This window comes from Halichoeres trimaculatus, unplaced genomic scaffold (assembly GCF_033239565.1).
Source record: "Halichoeres trimaculatus isolate MK-OKI-2021-1 unplaced genomic scaffold, fHalTri1.1 fHalTri1_scaffold_1, whole genome shotgun sequence".
In the NCBI taxonomy this organism is placed as follows: domain Eukaryota; kingdom Metazoa; phylum Chordata; class Actinopteri; order Labriformes; family Labridae; genus Halichoeres; species Halichoeres trimaculatus.
This window is the reverse complement of record NW_027437179.1, coordinates 31039316-31057573: the sequence shown is the minus strand read 5'-3', so window position 1 is coordinate 31057573 and position 18258 is coordinate 31039316. Positions and strand designations below refer to the sequence as shown.

General features: G+C 40.5%; 1 protein-coding gene across 1 annotated transcript in view; it reads right to left on the bottom strand.

Moving 5' to 3' along the window:
* The window catches only part of LOC141790374 (neurexophilin-2-like), a 173805-nt gene that overhangs the window by 93333 nt on the left and 62214 nt on the right, over positions 1-18258 (bottom strand). The window contains exon 2 of the mRNA XM_074670326.1: positions 11706-11868. Within this exon, the coding sequence (XP_074526427.1) occupies positions 11706-11756 (51 nt within the window). The 5' untranslated portion in view covers positions 11757-11868. The remainder of the gene's footprint in view (positions 1-11705; positions 11869-18258) is intronic.

Below are 18258 nucleotides of genomic sequence, written 5' to 3'. Positions count from 1 at the left end.
ATTCAGCCCCCTCCCTCATCTCAGCAGACTGATCTGATGTGACCTTTAGGGGACCCGATGTTTCATGGAGACACTTTTCTTAGTTAAGCTTTGCCTCAAACAAACTTATTTAGTTAAGTTACTTAAGGGTCAGCTACCTCTGTCGCACAAAAGAAAACTCAAAAGGAAAAAGGACCACGTTGCAGATTAAACAAAAAGTATTTCATTTACCAAAATGGGCAAAAATAAAACTTAAACAAAATCCAACTGAAAATGAAAAATCACTGGGAGGTTGGTGACACAGGAGGCAAACGTTTTACAATGCACAGACAACAAGAGGGAGAGAAACACAGAGACTGAAGTCACAGGGACAATCAGACACACCTGTGAAAGAACACACAGGTGAGGATGATCAGGGTCATCACAAGGACAAACTCAGGAAGCAAAAACTAGAGGCACACAGGGGCAAAGACTACAAAATAAAACAGGGAACAATAAAAACTTGACACTGAGAAGTGTGCAGACACAGAGGGAACCAGAAACACTAAGAAACAATCACAACACTGAAAACTAAAAGTTAAGAGAAGAAAACACAGGGATTACAGAGGCAAAGATCAAGAAATAAAATAAAAACCATTATTTCCCTTAGTCTTAGTCTAAATCCCATCATTAACACATTTCTATTTCCAAATCATCATCATCAATGATGAACATGTCTCACCTGCTCCATCTCAGCTGATGTGAAGCAAACCAACATACTTTAAACACTTCTATCTTCATGAGGCTTTGGCTCACCAACTAAAAATGTTTATATCCAGAAAGATTAATTTGTTGACACCTTAACCATGGCCTCCACACATTGCTGGGATTAATTATTAATGAAATATGAACCCAAAACTGTGTGCTAGTACAGAGGGGATTTTTCAGGTCGAGCGAGGTGCAGAATGCATGAGGAGAGAGAGCGGCGCACTAACAGCTGATCTGATGAGGAGCAAAACCCGACACAACTTTTAACACTTCTATCTTCAAGAGGCCTTGGTCCACAAACAAACAACACATATCCTCGGAAAGCTTAACTTATTGAGACCTTAACCATGGCCTCCACATGTTGGTGGGATCAATAATTAATGAATTATGAATCAAAAACGGGGCGCTGGTTAAGAGTCGGTTTTTTGGCCGAGTGAGGTGCAGAATAAATGGGGAGAGTGAGCGGCGCACGAATAGCTGATCTGACCAGTAGCAAAACCCGACACAACTTTAAACACTTATATCTTCAAGAGGCCTTGGCCCACAAACAAACAACACATATCCTCGGAAAGCTTAGCTTATTGAGACCTTAACCATGGCCTCTATGCGTAGGTGGGATGAATATTTAATGATTTATGAATCGAAAAAGGGGCGCTAGTTCAGAAGGTTTTTTTGTTGTTGTTTGAGCAAGGTAGTACCGAATGAAGCTAGAGAGACTTACTCATTTTTATCCATAGCCTACCTCTGTTATGTGTCCTGTCTCAAAGACTAAGTTTAAAGCCTTTTTCACTCGCTGATAGTTTTGAAAAGTTTAACTTGGGAACACGTCTCCACATGAGGCTGCAGGAGAGCACGAACAGACCGTTAGCTACTATGTTAGCACAGCAGGTCAACTCCATACAACAGACTGAATAAGCACAGTAAATGTCCAAAACATGAAATCAGCAGTAAATTTACTAAATTCAAGCTTATAGAAGACAAACCAAACATTTCCCTTACCTTAGTCCATTTAAATCGCGGCCATCTTTGCTCTCTGTGAGTCTCTGCAGCAGCAGACTGCGAAGCCAATCACGGTGCAGGAGCCTCCCAGACTGACGTCGAGAGCAGCAAATCACTGAGCAGAACATCACGAAAGCGCTAAACCAATGAACTGTGCTAAATTTGTGTGTGAATATCCGGTTTTTGTGTATGAAAACCAAATGGCGCCAAAATTTTTCCGTGTGTATGACTTTGTGTGTGAGACACAAAAAAGTTAGATTTCCGTACTTGTCAGGACATGTCGAGAAAAAGCACGAGGCGCTTACTGGCATCGTCTGTAATGCGTCTACGCTGCTCGACTTATCGGGACACTTGAGGTGTCCCCATAATCCGGTGGTGTCCTGGTAATGTCGGTACGTAAACCGATAAAATGACCCGATAATCCGGTCGCACCAACACACACACACACACACACACACACACACACACACACACACACACACACACACACACACACACACACACACACACAAAAACACACACATACACACACACACACACACACTCACACAAAAACACACATACTATAGCAGCAGCAGCAAGCATCCACTCTCTTCTACCCCCACCTTATTAAGATTCATATACCCGAAAGGTGACTTCTTAGTCGGGCACAGTGACAACCCCCACCCCCTCAGCCCCCTGCCCCCACAAGCTGCCTGCAGGTACAGGCACAGTGACAGGTAGCTCTTCACTCCCCTGGGCCGTGGGCAGGGGTGCAGAGGTGAAGGTATGTGTTTGTGTGCGTACGTGTGTTTGTGTGTGGGGAGTTCAGGGTGGTAAAAGTGACGAGGAGCGGGATTATCAAGTCAAAGATGCCCCCTGTAGATAGGAAGTCTCTGGGGAAGAGTGGTTGTCTGAGTGCGCTGAGAACTGAAGCCTCTCTGTCGTCCTCTCACTACCTGTGTTGCTGCTCTTTTCTCGTCCGTCTGTCTCCTCTCTCTACGGGCTTATCTAGCTCTCACCTCCTACAGTTTGCCATTCTCTTTATCCTCTAACACTTGTTCCCCATCCTCCTCCTCCTCCTCCTCCTCTCTGTGTGCCACTCCTAACTGTGAGCACTCCCTCTGCACTCCAACAAATGAATCCAGCCACTTGACTTCTGATCCGCCGTGCTGTTAAAGCAAATACTCAGCTCCCCACAGCAGCCATATGGGGAGGGGGGCAAAGATTGCACTTACTCTTGTTCCCCTTAGATCACACCAGTTTGTACGGGGTTGAGAGTTCCCTCTTTGTTTGTCTGCCATGGGAGCTTGGCTGCCACTATGTTTGCTCTATTCTATCCCATATTTACCAGAAAAGCCTTTAATTATACAAAGACTTTAAGATGTCCAAAAGAGGAGTCAATCGAAACCAATCTTCCCTTGTGTTACATTACTTTCCATTATAACCATACTGAATAATTCAGAACTGTTTATGAAAACAGTGCACTTGTGCAGCCAATGATATTCTTGTTTTTACTCTGGATCATTTACAGGGCTAAAAATTCAGGTTTACATAAAGAGGTGGGCAACACAAAAGTTGAAATTAGGTTAAGTTAAAATTGTTAGCTTGGTCAGTAAGAAGTAAGATAAGTCAGTAAAACTGTTTTTTTTTTTGTGTTTTTTTTCATTGTGAGTGTTGCATTTTTTGTTTACTTTTTCTTTTGGTTATATGATATGGTTATTTTTGATTAAGTGAGATCATGATTTTTCACATTTCAAAACCTATGTCAAATCCACCTGCATTTCTCAGCCCGTTAACCTGTCCAGTTATTTAATAAGTTGATATAAGTTGTTGGAAGAATAGAAAAAAAGTAACATATTGTAGTACGCTATAAAAGGGAGAATTAACAAAATATTTTTTTTGCAAAGTGGTGTTAAATACTTAATTCTGATTGTTCAAAACCCCAGTGTACCTTTGAAATTGTACATATTTCTTCACGGAAGATGACAAATAAAAAATCCTTTAGCTCCTTCAAGTTCTTTATTGATCATGGGTCATAGACCAAATATTTATGTATCTTATTAACAAGCCTGAATCACATCACACAAACAAAAGAAATGTTCACTGATGTTGTGCCACTGATGTGTGTCATTTCTTGCTGACATCAGAATGACTGAGCTGGTTTACGTGCTTTGGCTGACACACTCAGTCTTATGTTAAGGAGGTAAATATTCTCACCTTTGATGTAAATTAATATGCATGCTGTTTAAACAACTGGATGTTAAAAATGGTGTTGTTATGTAACAGGTACAAACTGACAAAGTGTAAATTTGTCAGCATAAGGCTCAGATATAAAGGTTGCTGTGCTTGAAACAGACTTTCCCTCACCCAGTATTTTACTTCACTCACAACTGTTCAAATAAGTGAGCTTTTCTTCATCATTTTTGTCCGCTGTGTATATTTGACTTGTATGGAATCCAATTTTAATTTAAAGATGTATAAATCTAATTTTTCTGACTTATAGTCAAGCCTCAATCTACATGCAAAAATAGAGCAGAGGTTGGTTTTGTCAAACTACAGGTGAGCACTAGAGGAAAACTTCCTTCCACAGGAGGCTTTACATCCTCAGGATGAGACAGAGCCCAACGGGGCTGATTGTGTCAGGGACATTCAAAGGAGGGGACAGCCAAAGTGAGGGACTTAAGCTGAGGTTCTGGTTGGTGGCACCCATCAGGTGAGGTGTTTAATGAGGCAGTCCAAGCAGACAGGCAAGGCTAATACCTTCACACCAGGCTGATTAGTGTGAACCTCCCCAAGGCTGCCAGCCAGAAGCAGGTCTAGGTGCCAACCTGGTCCTCATTATTACTCTTCAAGCAGGGAGAAATGAAAGTGTGTTCTTTTTACCTTTTCCCCTGACAACCAAAGTGTACTACCTCCACACTGCAGGGTTCACTTTGGTTTGGATGAACTGATGCCACAATTTTGCAGGGATAAAAAAAATGCAAGTACTATTATATTTTAACATATACATTTATATACTTACACTACACTTTTTATCAGCCACTAAAAATTGTGCAATGTAGACGTTTTTCCAAGATAGAAAACTTTTTAATGCACCAGTCAGGGTCAATGAACATGTCTCTGGAGTGATGGAGCTAGGCTGGGGCCCTGTTTACGTTTCACCCCGATACGCAAATTAGCAGAGAAGAAAAATCTGCATTTACACAGAAACGCTGAGGGACTGAAAAAGCTGTAGTAAGCATGCCAGGCCTGTAGTTGGCACTACAACTGTCTTGCCCAGAAGCAGCTTTTGGTAGATCCCCACCAAAGTAGAGATCTGTTAATTATCTGTATTGACAAATGCTAAGTGCAGAAGTGGAGCAACGGATGCACATTTTGTTTAAGACAGTCAGCAGATTCAGCAGCACAAGTGGCCGTAACACAACAATATTTTCATCCTAAAACTGTTGTTGTGTAAACAGTCCCTGGGACTGAGGTGACAAAGACATGGTTTTGAAACCAATCCCAAGTTGTGATTTGTCCTCTGCTGGTTAAGCTGGTTTAGCTTCCAGAGGTTTTCTGTGGCAACACATGCCAAATATTTTTTTTTTCTCTGTAACACAGCAGGCTGGAGCTCTACTCAAGCAGAAGCAGCAGTTTCTGGGGCTGGAAAGTAACCTGGAAACCATCCCTGGCAATATTCAAATTCAAAGATAACATAGCCATGAAATATGAGGGCTTGACAGTTTTATGTAATAGAAACTAAAGTCTGTATCATTTAGGTGTTCTAAATGTGATAAAGAAAAAAACTGCATTATATTTAATAGTATGAGGTCAACCATTCAATGTTCACTTCATCTGTACTATAGACTTCTCACTTTGTTTGTCCTTTCTGTTTCTTTCTTTCTGTCATTTAATCCCTTCTTCATGTCTGTGACAGAGATCCTTGAGCAGTTTGTTTTTCTCTTGTTGTCTCTCTGTCTACTTCATACTCTTGAACATCATATTTCACAAATTATAAGAGAAAATATCTTCAAGTTTGGCACAAAATTCCAACTGCAAGTCAAGGATAAAAATCTAAAATTTGGTGGTTACAGGTCAAAGGTCAGGAATGTTGTGACCTCAGAAATAAAAAAGAGAAAACACAACTCATAGAGTTATGCAAGTGTCTTTACAAAATGTTAAACACTTTCCTGAAACGTCAACCTCAACATTATATTTCAACAATGCATGTGCAGGGCACAACTAACTGAGCCATTTAAATGGACATTTCTTTTGTTTATAAGTTACATGTTAACAGTTTTTGTATTAGCAACAATACCAGACAGTCAATTCGGTCTTATCAATGCAAAACTGCTGGAAGAAATAGCATGCAAGCTATGCTTCAGTTTTCTGCTCACGGGCTAATTTTTACACAAAATGTAGCTAACTTTAGAGAGACTCTAACCCCATAGAGTGAAATATCCCTTTATACATGTCCCCTGTATATAGGCTACTGTCCCTGGTCCAGCTCCTAGCCATGGCCATGTGATGCTTCTCTGTCCCCTCTCTGCTCCCTTTATTTACTGTCTCTACTTAGCAACTTCATGGACAGAGATAAAAATTAAAAAAATACATATGAAAAAAGGGAAATTTAATATACTAAAATACCCTTGCTTCCATTATTCTCTTGTTTCAAGTTTTTGTTTGATACATTCATGAAAATGTTTCAAATAAGACCTAAATGACCTCATGTAGGATGATTTGAGTATATTTCAGCGTGCAGTAAAGAGGGATGCACCAACTTAATTCTATCTGTAATATTGACTCACATAGAATCGAACTGTACCATTTTTTGGTACCTTAACACATCCTTGTGACTGTGCAGAAGTGGAAGAGTGGATGACTACCTGTGCTAGACATAAACACAGCATTGCAAGTTTATATATTGAGAAATAGATATGTTAAATTGAAAAACTTTTAGATTATTTTTATAGAACAAATTAGTATTTATTACCACATAAACACATACAAAAGTACAGAAAATTAGAACCGTTGAGTACCAATAACGGTCGCCAGGTACCGGGCATTGGTACCATAGTGTTCAAATCTGAAAGGTACCCATCCCTCTTTTAAAAAAAAGAAATCATATCAAATCTTTGGGGAAAAAAAAACAAAAACAAACTCTGTCGTTTTTTTTAAATTATTGTTAATTTATTTCTGTGTCCTAGAAAATTAGAAATGGATGTCCCTGGCAATGGATAGACTTATGGTATAATCATGAGACAAAACAAGAGTAGAGTAGACTTCACCAAAGAGTTGGTATATCAGTACTTGGTCACACTTTCTCTTGGTAGAACTAATCAACAGCTCCAGAAAAGTTGATCTGACCTGTGCCCGACTGCGCTCTGCTGAAAGGTCCACATGATAACAACGTCTGAATGAGGGACCTTTATCCGGTTCACATATTCCAGCTGAAGAAGAGAAAAACACCCACTACGCATTCATGACAGCAAAAGCAGCTAATGATGGTCTTCTTGTTTTCTCTTTACTGTTTACAACACAAAGCCCCCCAACATCATATGAACAATTAAATGTGTTTGTGAGGCATATGTGGAGAGAAGGCTTTAATGGAAAAGATACTTTTGAACCATGAACTGTTGCTCATAGAGGCCAAATGAGAAAAAAAGGATGAAATACAAGGATAAGCATAGTAATTACAAGGAAGAGGGAAAATGCTTAATTTGGTCTGGTGATGTCTTCTTTTTTTATTTTTGGAACTTAAAATCCCTGTTCAATGCCTGTTACATTTCAGTTTTTGCAGTTTAGTTTACAACGGTTGACGGTCCACTTTACTCACAAGGTAAATATCCCCCTCGTGTCCCACAACCAGCCATCACCATCAAACTTCAGTACAGAGGAATGGAAGATGGACAGACACGGTGATCATCTGGAACAAAGTGGGGCAAAAGTAGGCTGAGCTGTGCATCAACTGAAGTGATGCCAACTTAAAAATAATGGGTATCAATAGAGCTGAGTCATAAAACAACTGTCGGGGTGTAATGTCTGAGGATAGCAGGCCCCAAATGACTGTTTTAAAAATGTCAACTGTGGGGGAAAATATAACTGTGGTCCTCACATCACTTAAGAGAGACTGGCAGAGAGTGGGAGTATATTACTTAGAAAAAAAGTCAAGAGAGAGGCTACATAACTGATCGTTTTGGCGAAATAACGAGATTTTTTTTTTTTGTTCAACTGTATGGTACTTCTTGGTAGTAATTTGGGGTAAATTTCCTTGAAAAACCACACAGCTGTCCACACCCACCTGAAAAATGGTATTCAGGGCGTTCTCGTCCCTGAAAGAGGGTCCATGAATTTATCATGATTGACACAGAGTGGAAGTTCACTCAAAATGTCAAAGCGTAAGCACCAACAACCAACAGGACAGCCTGTTTATAGTGTTAGCAATTACAAACACAGACACCACGATTCCCACCAACGCCATCAGCTGCCCACACACTCCCTCGCAGCATGCACATACTTCATTAGCATGCGCTGTCCAAAGCAGGATGCAATGCTCAGGTCCTGTCCTTCATTCTGAGGTGTGAATGGAGCAGGGTAGGGCAGGAGAAGGCAGGTTAGCAGGGATGGGCTGTGGCTCTTAATGAGCTCCTCCGTGTCTGGGCTCAGTTCCCCTCGCACGGCATCCTGGGAGCTTGTTAAGAGGCATTCCCTTTAAAACAATCATCTGCCAGCAATCATCCCCTCCCTGTTTCTGAGTCTGTTTTTTCCAAAGTTACAATACGTCAAACCTTCTGTGACAGGCTTCTTCAACATCCACATCACCTGGTATTCAGGGGTTTTACTCAGTATTCAGATCGGTGGATTCCCTGAGGAGCAGATCCGCTGTTTGGCGTGTTTAAGAGGGATCAGAATGACAGGCAGTGGGGATGAGTGAAGACCCAGCTGAAACATAACTAAAGGTATATAGTGTGCATCTCTGCTGATGAAAGGAGGAAGAAGATGGAGGCAGTGGTAAAGACATATGAAAGGGTGTAGTAATATATATATGAAAATGAGAATAATACAGAGAATATGAAGAGGCAAGGTCAAAGAATTACATTAATACGCCACTATTCTACATCAGGGGTTTACAACAAAAGCATACATCTGTGCAAAGTACAGCATGTAATAGTAACCTATTCAAAAGGTGTTTTCTATGTGATCATGCAGCATTCTCAACAGAGAACTGCTAATTGGGAGATGGAAAGATATTATATCACTCAAAAAGCTTTACATTTAAGTTGATTATATGTAGGGTTTTTTTTTTTTAGCTGGAGGGGTTATTCATTTACACCTTTGAAAGGTTTGCCAGCTGTTAGCAAGGAAATCCTTGTTGCTTCCAGCTTATTGAGCCAGATTACTGTAATAAAAAGTCAGCTGCTTTTGAAAACACAAAAATTCAAAAGTGATTGGGTTTCGCTGCTTTTGAGTTGATGAAGCTCAAAATAAACTTAATTGTGCTATTAGCATGGCGGCTAATAAGAGATGTAAATTGCTTTGAGTTGAGGGACTAAAAGGCATGAGGACTATACAGAATCCGGTGTGGGTTTTTTTTTTTTTTTGCATAAAGACTCCATTTATGGAGCTGCAAATAAAATGTAAAGGGAGAGAGGTGACAGAAACATAAGTTGTGAGGATTGGCTAAAGGTCAAGTACAATTTCATGGTAAGCCAATCAGTGTCAGAGTTTAGGTAGGTAGGTGTTAAGAAAAAAAAACACTCAACACAAACAGCCAAACAAGGGGTCTGGAGCGATCTGTCGAGTTAAAACTGGTGTTTTCCGGATCTGCCCAACACTGATAATAAGTAGCGTTGGTGAATGCTGGTTATGTCCTACCAGCGCTCAACTACCAACTCCAACCTTACCAAGCAGAGCAAATGTAACTTCACATCCATTTTGTTGTTAAGACTGCTGCATGTGGGCTGGAACAAACACTATCACAAACAGCGTGACCTGTGTTTTAGCCTTTAGCCTTTGTTCTTTCACTCTCAGGTATTTCTTTTTGTACTAGTGTCCATCATTACTACAAAATAAATCCAAGAAATAATTTCCCTCTTACTTAAAGGTCCCATATCATGCTCCTTTTGGAGTAACATGTTTTGGTCCAAAAAGCCAATAAATCAAGCACAGCATTGTTTTCAGGCTCTCATAGCCCCTCTGTTCAGAACGGTCTAATTTAGTGGACGTGACCTTCATATGTAAATGAGTGACGGCTAATATTGTTCTGCTCTTCCGCGTCACTAAGAACAGCGCCACGAGCTCCGGGTGCACAATGTTTAGAAAACAGCGAAGCTCATTTACCGTAACATTACAGGCTTAAACAACAGGCTAACTGCAGCTACAGTTAGCATCCTGAAGCTAACACAGAGACAGGGGGGACACTGATGAAATCCAAAAATGCTCTTATATCTGCTCCACAGCACACAGCATTTAAAATACTCACATTTCCAGGGACTGAGGTTTGTTAGCACCTGGATTCAGGACCAGTCTATTCGCTAGCCCTCTGTTGTACTGTCCAAAGTCGGAAAAGCAGTCGGCCGTGAAGTGACTAGCACACACATGCACAGTTTTACTGAGTGTAGCTGGCACATTTTCTTGATAAATGACCTCTAGCCACTTAGTCTTGTCTTCTTCTGAGATGGGAAGCTTGTGCATGGAACTATGTGGCTGTTTACAGCCAAAAACAAAGCTGTGATGGCAGTGATGGCAGTGGGGAGGGGAGTGGGCTGGGAGGGGGTTTGGGGGTATCTGCTCCGGTGCTCAGGTCAGACTTGCTCCTGATTGGTAAAAAAGGGACTTGCTGACATCGGCACATCCCCAAAATCCAAACAGCTCATTTTAGGTTAGGATTTTGCATTCACAAGCACTACTAAGTACAGGTTTTTTCATTAAAAATCATATTTTGTGGGCTGGGAAGAAAGCCAGAGACCCACAAATTTCACTAAAAGACTTAATAAAGTGATTTTTGCATTATATGGGACCTTTAACAATAAACTTTACCCGCCGATTTAGCGTCATCAAAGGGACTTTTGGCTGACAGACACTGAGAAATAGCATTTTAAAACAACAGATGTTGAAGCAAAAAATCTCATTTTAAATCATTTTAAATCCTGGATTATGAACAGTCAAACATATAAAAGTGAGACCAAGTCAATATCACTTATAAAGCCCTCACAGGGCTTTTGACCAAACTACAATGAAGACTTGTCTCAATTTCTCTCCTAAAGTAACAGGATATACCTAATTTTGATGCTCAAAGATGTTATGACTGTGATTCAAAAATGATATCTTTGCCATTTTATCAGAGGGATTAAGAAAAGGAATGAGAAAAAAAAAGAGATCGATCAGGGACAGTGGGGTCTCTACCATGCACACTGCTGATTGGTGTGTATACATCGTGACATTTCCAAGTAGTCTCTGATGTAGGGATGGCACACCTGTTTAATGAGCTACTAATGGTGGCACTAATTGAGGCGAGCTAATTTCATATCATCATGAACTCGTCATATTCAGTATCAAAGGAATATGATCCATGGCGCAGGAAATATAATGTGATGGCCCCCAGCTTAAAGTGAGGCCAGCCTCATCCTTTATCAGCTCTCGTAATCACACAAAGCTCTCTGAGACGTTTTTCAAATGCAGAATTCTTTCTACACCATCAGACGACACATCATTACATTCAAGCTCATTTTTGGCATAAGGATATTTCTTAGCTTGGTCATAGCAGCCACTCCTCAGACAGCAGACAGGTTAAATAAACGCTCTTTTATGATGTTGTCATTGTGTTATTTTCCAGTGACACCGCTGTAATGAGGAGTGCTTTAAAGCTTTGCTGAAGGTTTCAGTGCAGAGGACAGTGTGGAAGTGTAGCTAGGGAGGAGACTCAATCCTCTCACCCCTCCAGGGCTTTTCCATTACCTGGATCATATAGCACAGCGCAGTGTGTGTCCGTGTGTGAGTGTGAGAGTGCCACTCACTTGTGTTTCCCTGTGACCGCCTGCTGATGAGTACAGTACATCGATGTACATTATTCTCACGAAGAAAGAAACACGTTCATCTTCCTTTCTTCCCTCCTCTCCTTTTCTGTACCTTTGAATCTTCTTTTTCTTACTCCTCTCACTGTTCCATAAACTTTAAGATCTGTGTAGGAGGAGAGGAGAGAAGCAGAAGAGCAACACAGGAGCAGTGAGATGAGAGAAAGGTGATAAGGACACTGTTTATATTCATTCATTATTTGTAATCCTATTCCCTCTGCACCTGAACAGTTACAACCTATTAGAGCACAAAGAAAGACACACAGCTCAAGGACAGGCTCAGAGATTTCAAAGTACATCATAATTCAACACTCATGTTTACATTAAGAGTTCATTGTGGCTGTGAATATAACTCATGTGACTTTAAAAAGATCTCTACTGTGAATCAAAGCAGTAAGTGTGGAACTGTCCCCAAAAACTGCACCTTTAACTTTGCCAATACGAGTCAATAACTCACTTTTTTTCTATTATTACCATTTGTCTCAGAATCCATACAGTGAGATAAAGAACAACTTCTTATCAACCTTCATTGATTTAGCAGTGGTTGCTTTCATCATCGGATATTGTATGAGTCACACTTAGATAGAGATGGGTACCGAATAAGGTGCTTTTATAGGTACAGACTGAATTTCATCTGTCGTACCGAGCACCAAACCATGTTTTGGTGGTGGTGGAAAAGTAGGCAATTTTCCATACTGGTCAAGAACACAGCTTTGCAAGTTTATTTATTGAGATATAAATGTTAAATTAAAGAACTTTGAGATTTTATTATTAAAAAAATGATATTTGTTACCTCATAAACACACACAAAAAAACTGAAATCTGGTACCATTTAGTATCAACACCGATTGCCAGGTACCGGGCATAGGTACTGTATCATTTCAAGTGTGACAGGTACCTATCCCTACTCTTGAAAAAAATGCTATCCCTGGTATTTGGTTGTACAACACCCAAAAATATATAATATATACATATTATAAATATAATATATGAATATATAATTCATAGACAGCATAATAAATGGACATGGTCTCTGATGCAGAATTTTGAAGCAGATCATCAACAGGTGCTGTATTGGAAATGGGGCGGGCTCTGAGCCTCCACACTAACAATTATAGGGTGCCCACCGGTCAATCAGCTGAGCTGTGCCTCTGATTGAGTAAACTCAAATGCTAAATATCTTCTTAACTGCTGAGCGGAAAAAAAATCACTTCCTTTACAGTGTGCTAATAGTAAAATTTATTTAAATGTTTAAAGGATAGTCCCTTAAGAAGCAGCATCTTGTTTTCGAGGGAGTCCTTTACATAGATACATAACTAGACCAAACCTTACAGAGTATACAAAACTGAACAAAACAAAAAACAAAAAAAAAAAAAACAAAGACAAAACAGTAAATTACAAAACATAACATATTGACAACACTCTTGACCTGACCATTCCCTTTTACCCCTCCCAGTAATGATTCACATTTATAACATCTGAAAATAATACATAAATGAGATATTTAGGCTATTAAGAAGTTAGTTTTTGTACTTAGCTGTACATGTGTCTTTCTGGATTTCTCTACATTTTCTGGTACTTCCAGAGCCAGCCTTAATCAGGCACTTCACAAACCGCATCTTTAAGCACTTCCACTTTTCCTCGTATTTTTAGACCGGAGGTTGCCAATTGACAAGTTCACACACTGGGAAACTGGTACACCATAAAAAAAAAAAGAAATCTGAGCAAAAGTCAGTGTCTTATTTCAAGTGAAAATTGTCTTGTTGGACCAAAGAGACTCAACCTGGTTTGATGACAGCAGACGAAAGTGGAGTTTGTGGTGAGTAAAGCAAGTAAACACACTACATCTGTCTTTCTACATCTATGTACGTCTACAAATTTCACAATAGATGTGGTTTGATGTGAATGTCGGATTATACACTTGTATTTTGCTTCAATTTCTTTGAGATAAGCAGACAATAACTAATGCTGTTAAATCAGTGAAAAGGAAATCACATTACTGTGGGTGATTATAACTGATGCTATTTCTTTCCCTGTATAGCTACAGTCCACTTTCCTTTTGTTTTAACCCATAGTAGACAGTGATATTAGCCCTGCATTGCCTCTTGGTACACATCCAACAAGTAATATGTCCCTTTTGCCAAAGTACACTGGTACTGGTACTGGTCTCAAAAGGCTGTTGTTTAAGAATGAACATCTGATCCATTTTGCATCCCCCTGTAGGCCAGTTGTTACAGTTTTGAATACCCTGCTGCCAGAGCTCAGGAGCAGAGCACGTTAGGACAGCGGAGTCCACCCCCTCCACCCTCCTTTTGATTGCTATTGACACTGATTGTTTTCACCCTAATAGGGATGAAGATATTGTAAATAAATGTTTGCGCATGTTGTTTAATCTGGACATGAAGAGAGAAATACCTGAAATACCACCTCATGCATGCAGCCTGCACGGGCTCCAGCAGAAGCTTGAACAGTTGGCGCAGCGTCTGAGGCACACCTCTACCTCTAAACCCCCTCAGTGCGGTCAAACCCTGTGTACTCTTTGTGTGTGTTGATAGACACTCCATGTCAGTGCCTGTGCCCTGGGTCAGCGTACGCCTTCTCTCTCTGACTCACCACACAGCCATGTGACTGTCTGCAGCCGCACAAAGCAACGGAGTAATGAGTCCCATGACAGAGCTGCAGAATAGGCTCTGAATAGGTAATGATGGAGTCTGAAGGTGTTGGAAAGCCTGGCTGTGTCTGATCGGGGGTTATAATGTAGTCTCGGAGCATTCTTGCCTCTGCTTGTCAGTGAGAGTCACACTGGCACAATACCTGCTATCCAAGATTTATTGTATAACCCTGCATGCCTGTGCTGGAATTGTGTTCCCCACTGCCCATTGAATTATATTCAGATCCCCGTCCCTGGTTAATAGCTTATATATGTGGTGCTTCCTACATACATATACTACTCATGCTGCTGGGATCATAATTGGAAGGTGTACAGCAAGACAGACAGACAGAAACCATGAAGCTTTATATTCAGAGGCAGTGGAGCCCAGACAACCACTAAGTGACTGACTGGACTGAGGGACCTCTGGATCGCAACCAACAGCTCCTGTGTTACATTCAAATGACGTACTAATGTGTTTTTCTGCTCCTCCAGTGATGCATCGTTTTGTGTTTACATGCATGTCTGCAACACATGACTTTGCGTGCGTCTCTGTCCACCTGTCTGTATGCCTTTCTAATCACACTCATGTATTTATGTATTTATGCTCAGAGTGAGGCTGCCTCGTAGTGCCTAAGGCATAATTAAAGCCCGAGAGTGAGAGCAGAGGAAAAGTTCTGGGAGGTGAATCTGAAACAACAGCACCTGGCAGACACTGATAGACAGGAGTGGACAGTCATCTCTGTACCTCAGCTCCAGGGGGGGAATGGACCCATAATGCTCTATTCCTCCATCTCATCTGCAGCACTAGACAGAAAGATAGGCCTGGTATTCCAATTTATGGCTTATCTCATCATCATCTTTTCTCCGTCTCGTTTTACTGCCCTTGAGATTTCACCCTTGTCATCCAACTGGTAATCAGAGTTTGGTGAGTTACATTTATTGCTGTACAATCATACAGCTGTGATTAGCTGCTAAGTAACACTTTGAACCCCTGGCTGCCTCATTTTTGTTTTTGGCTTTAGGATTGTAAAGATTTGATTACTTTGCCTTCACATCTTTAAACAATTTTTGCCTTATTAATTGAGAATAACACTGTATTTTATTATTACGTAACAAAGTCTTATGAATGTCACCTTGGTTATGTATCATGAGAAGTATATTGGATAAAAAAAACAGCTATTTAAGAGGCATTTGTGCTAAGCATTTCTCACTTGAAAACTGTTGACTTGGTCCGTGAGCTTTCAAAAATGGGGGACTGAGGAACCACCCTAGTGAAAGTTTGGCCTGTAGATGTGAATTTACTGGTCATGCTTTATTATGACCTTTACAGGCAGACAAGACTATCACCAATCAGTGAACAGACACTTATTTCATGTCTATAAGCGGCTTCTCTGAGAATGTCAGACTTACGATTTATTGCCAGGTGAAGAAAAATCCATTGTTATATCAATACAATATGCAACACATCTAAAAACTGAATGGATCTAAAGAAAAATGCTACCTTCACGTTAAAAACAGTCAGGTTAAAAATAACCCAATGTGGGCTGTTACCCAACCGCTGGGTCATCATAGCCCTAGCACAACGGTAGTTAATTTGGCCCAGAAAGATGGGTTGGTCCATTTTAACCCAACAGTTAAGTTAAATAGTCTACCCAATAGTGGTTCCAATTGAATACAATGCTGGATAAAATTAATTACAATCTTGGGTTGTTTCAACCACATATATTTGAAATGATACGTGGAGGAATATTTTATATTTCACAAAGCTGTAAAGCACTGACAGCCAGTCTGTGCTGCGGGTTGGTGCTGTTGTGGTGAGGTATTCAACAGCTAAGCCATACCCTTAGTGCTAGATGCAGCCCGTGCTTTCCAAGTACCCACCTACATGAAGTACAGCAGGGTCTCATAGACACTGCATTCCCTCTTCCCTCAAAAACTACTTTGCTAAAACTGATGTCTTTAAATGTAAAAGAGCATTTATTTTAACATAAAGGCAGTTGTTTGAAGTTTGGTTACAGAGTAATATGTAATACATGACTGCAAAGGTGCTGATATGTGTGACTGCCCAGTACATGGAGCCAGACGAGGTGTCTGTTGGTGAAGTGCACGTCTGTCATTGTGATGATATGATGACGTTAGGATCACAAACAACCCAGGGGCTGGGTCAACCAATGTAAATTGGGTTGGGGGAAATGTTAATCCCATTATGGGTTTAATATTTCATCACCCTGCAGTTGAGTTTATAAATTCACCAAGACATTTTAGTTTGTACATGTGTACAGGAAACAATAAGCAAAGTTAATAGGGGTGCCAAAACATACACCTGCCAAAAGTTCATCACATGTGCTTTTAAAATCAGAGATAAGCATTATTCCTTGTTTTTATTTCCCCAAAGTGAAGATTTGTGCAGACTTTTAATAATCTCATGAAACTGTCAGGTCCATTAAGCTTCAAAAGTCCATAGTTCAGCCAACAAAAATATTACAATTTGCTTTAAACGAGTGTTGACATTTTGATACCAAGCTAGAACCTCCAGCTCTGACAAATAAAGGGATAGTACAAAAACTGCAGTTTCTCTCGCGTCCACTTGGCTGTAAATGGCATACAAGGGATAAAAACCGTGTCATGTTTTATGACACATTGGGCCGCTTGCTAAGCCACCATATTTGAGGATGCTGAACCAGATGAGGAACTCTGTTATTGAAAACAGTAATACAGCAGCACTTTCAAGCCTAAAAATAAATCTGCTGTGAAAATGCAAATTATTGCATATTTTTAAAGCACACCTGCTTGCATCTGGATAGTAAAGTCATGAATTATCTGACATTTATGCATCCTCATATTACACAAGTAATTAAAGCTATAGTCTTTTTTTATTGAAGCACGTTTCTCACACGGAGCAACATGCTTCTACTTAATCCTCGCCAGGCGTACGAATACCTGCTGGAGCAGAAGTGCTGACATGAATAAAATGGTCTTTCATCATTTGGAAATATCTCCTACCACATGTCTCTTACATTCTTTCATTTTAATGTTCTTGTGCATCAAGTGCATTATTAAAACATCCCCTTGGTGTACCTTACACTCTATGGAGGATCAAAAACTTCTCAAGAACTGGATTTAATCAGGGCACCAGACCAGCCAGAAACCTGAGCAGTACAGTGAGGTTTTTCTGCTGATGTCAGCACAATCAACAAAAGGTCTGGTGAATGTGGCGAAGGAAAAGTGGAGGAAGATGGGAAAGGAAGGAGGGAAGGAAGGAAGAAAGGAAGGAATGCATAAAAAACCCTGTTGGTCATTAATCTTCTGACTCCTTAACCAATCAAGTGTAGGGTCTCTGCCCCCTCCTCTCCATCTGTTTAAAGCCTGTTTGGTGTGGTGGGTGGGACAGGCGTGGGTGGCAACAGTTGTGTTCAAGTGTGTATGTGTGCTTGCAGGTCAATACACACTTGAAAGTTTAGCGATTCTATCCATCTTAGGCAGGGCTGTGAGGGCCAGCTGGTAAGGGGATGGAGATTGGCCCCCCAGCAAACTGTGCAGGGACTCATGCGGTCACCTCATGATATTGATCAAAAGCAGCAGAAGCGGGAGCTCACCCAAACAAATTTATTTTGCAAGGTCTTTACAGCACAGGAACACAGGACTACAACTTCCTGAAAGACTCATGCATACACTTTAATACTCTTTATTCACTGGCCCCACTCTGTGTCTCCAGTTCTCCCATACATACATTTATATGTATGAACACACACTAAAGCACTTACACACTCAGTCCCTTAGTCTGGGCTTGAGAATACAGACATTTTTCACTGTCAGAAACCTGCTTGAGGAAAAGCACCATTG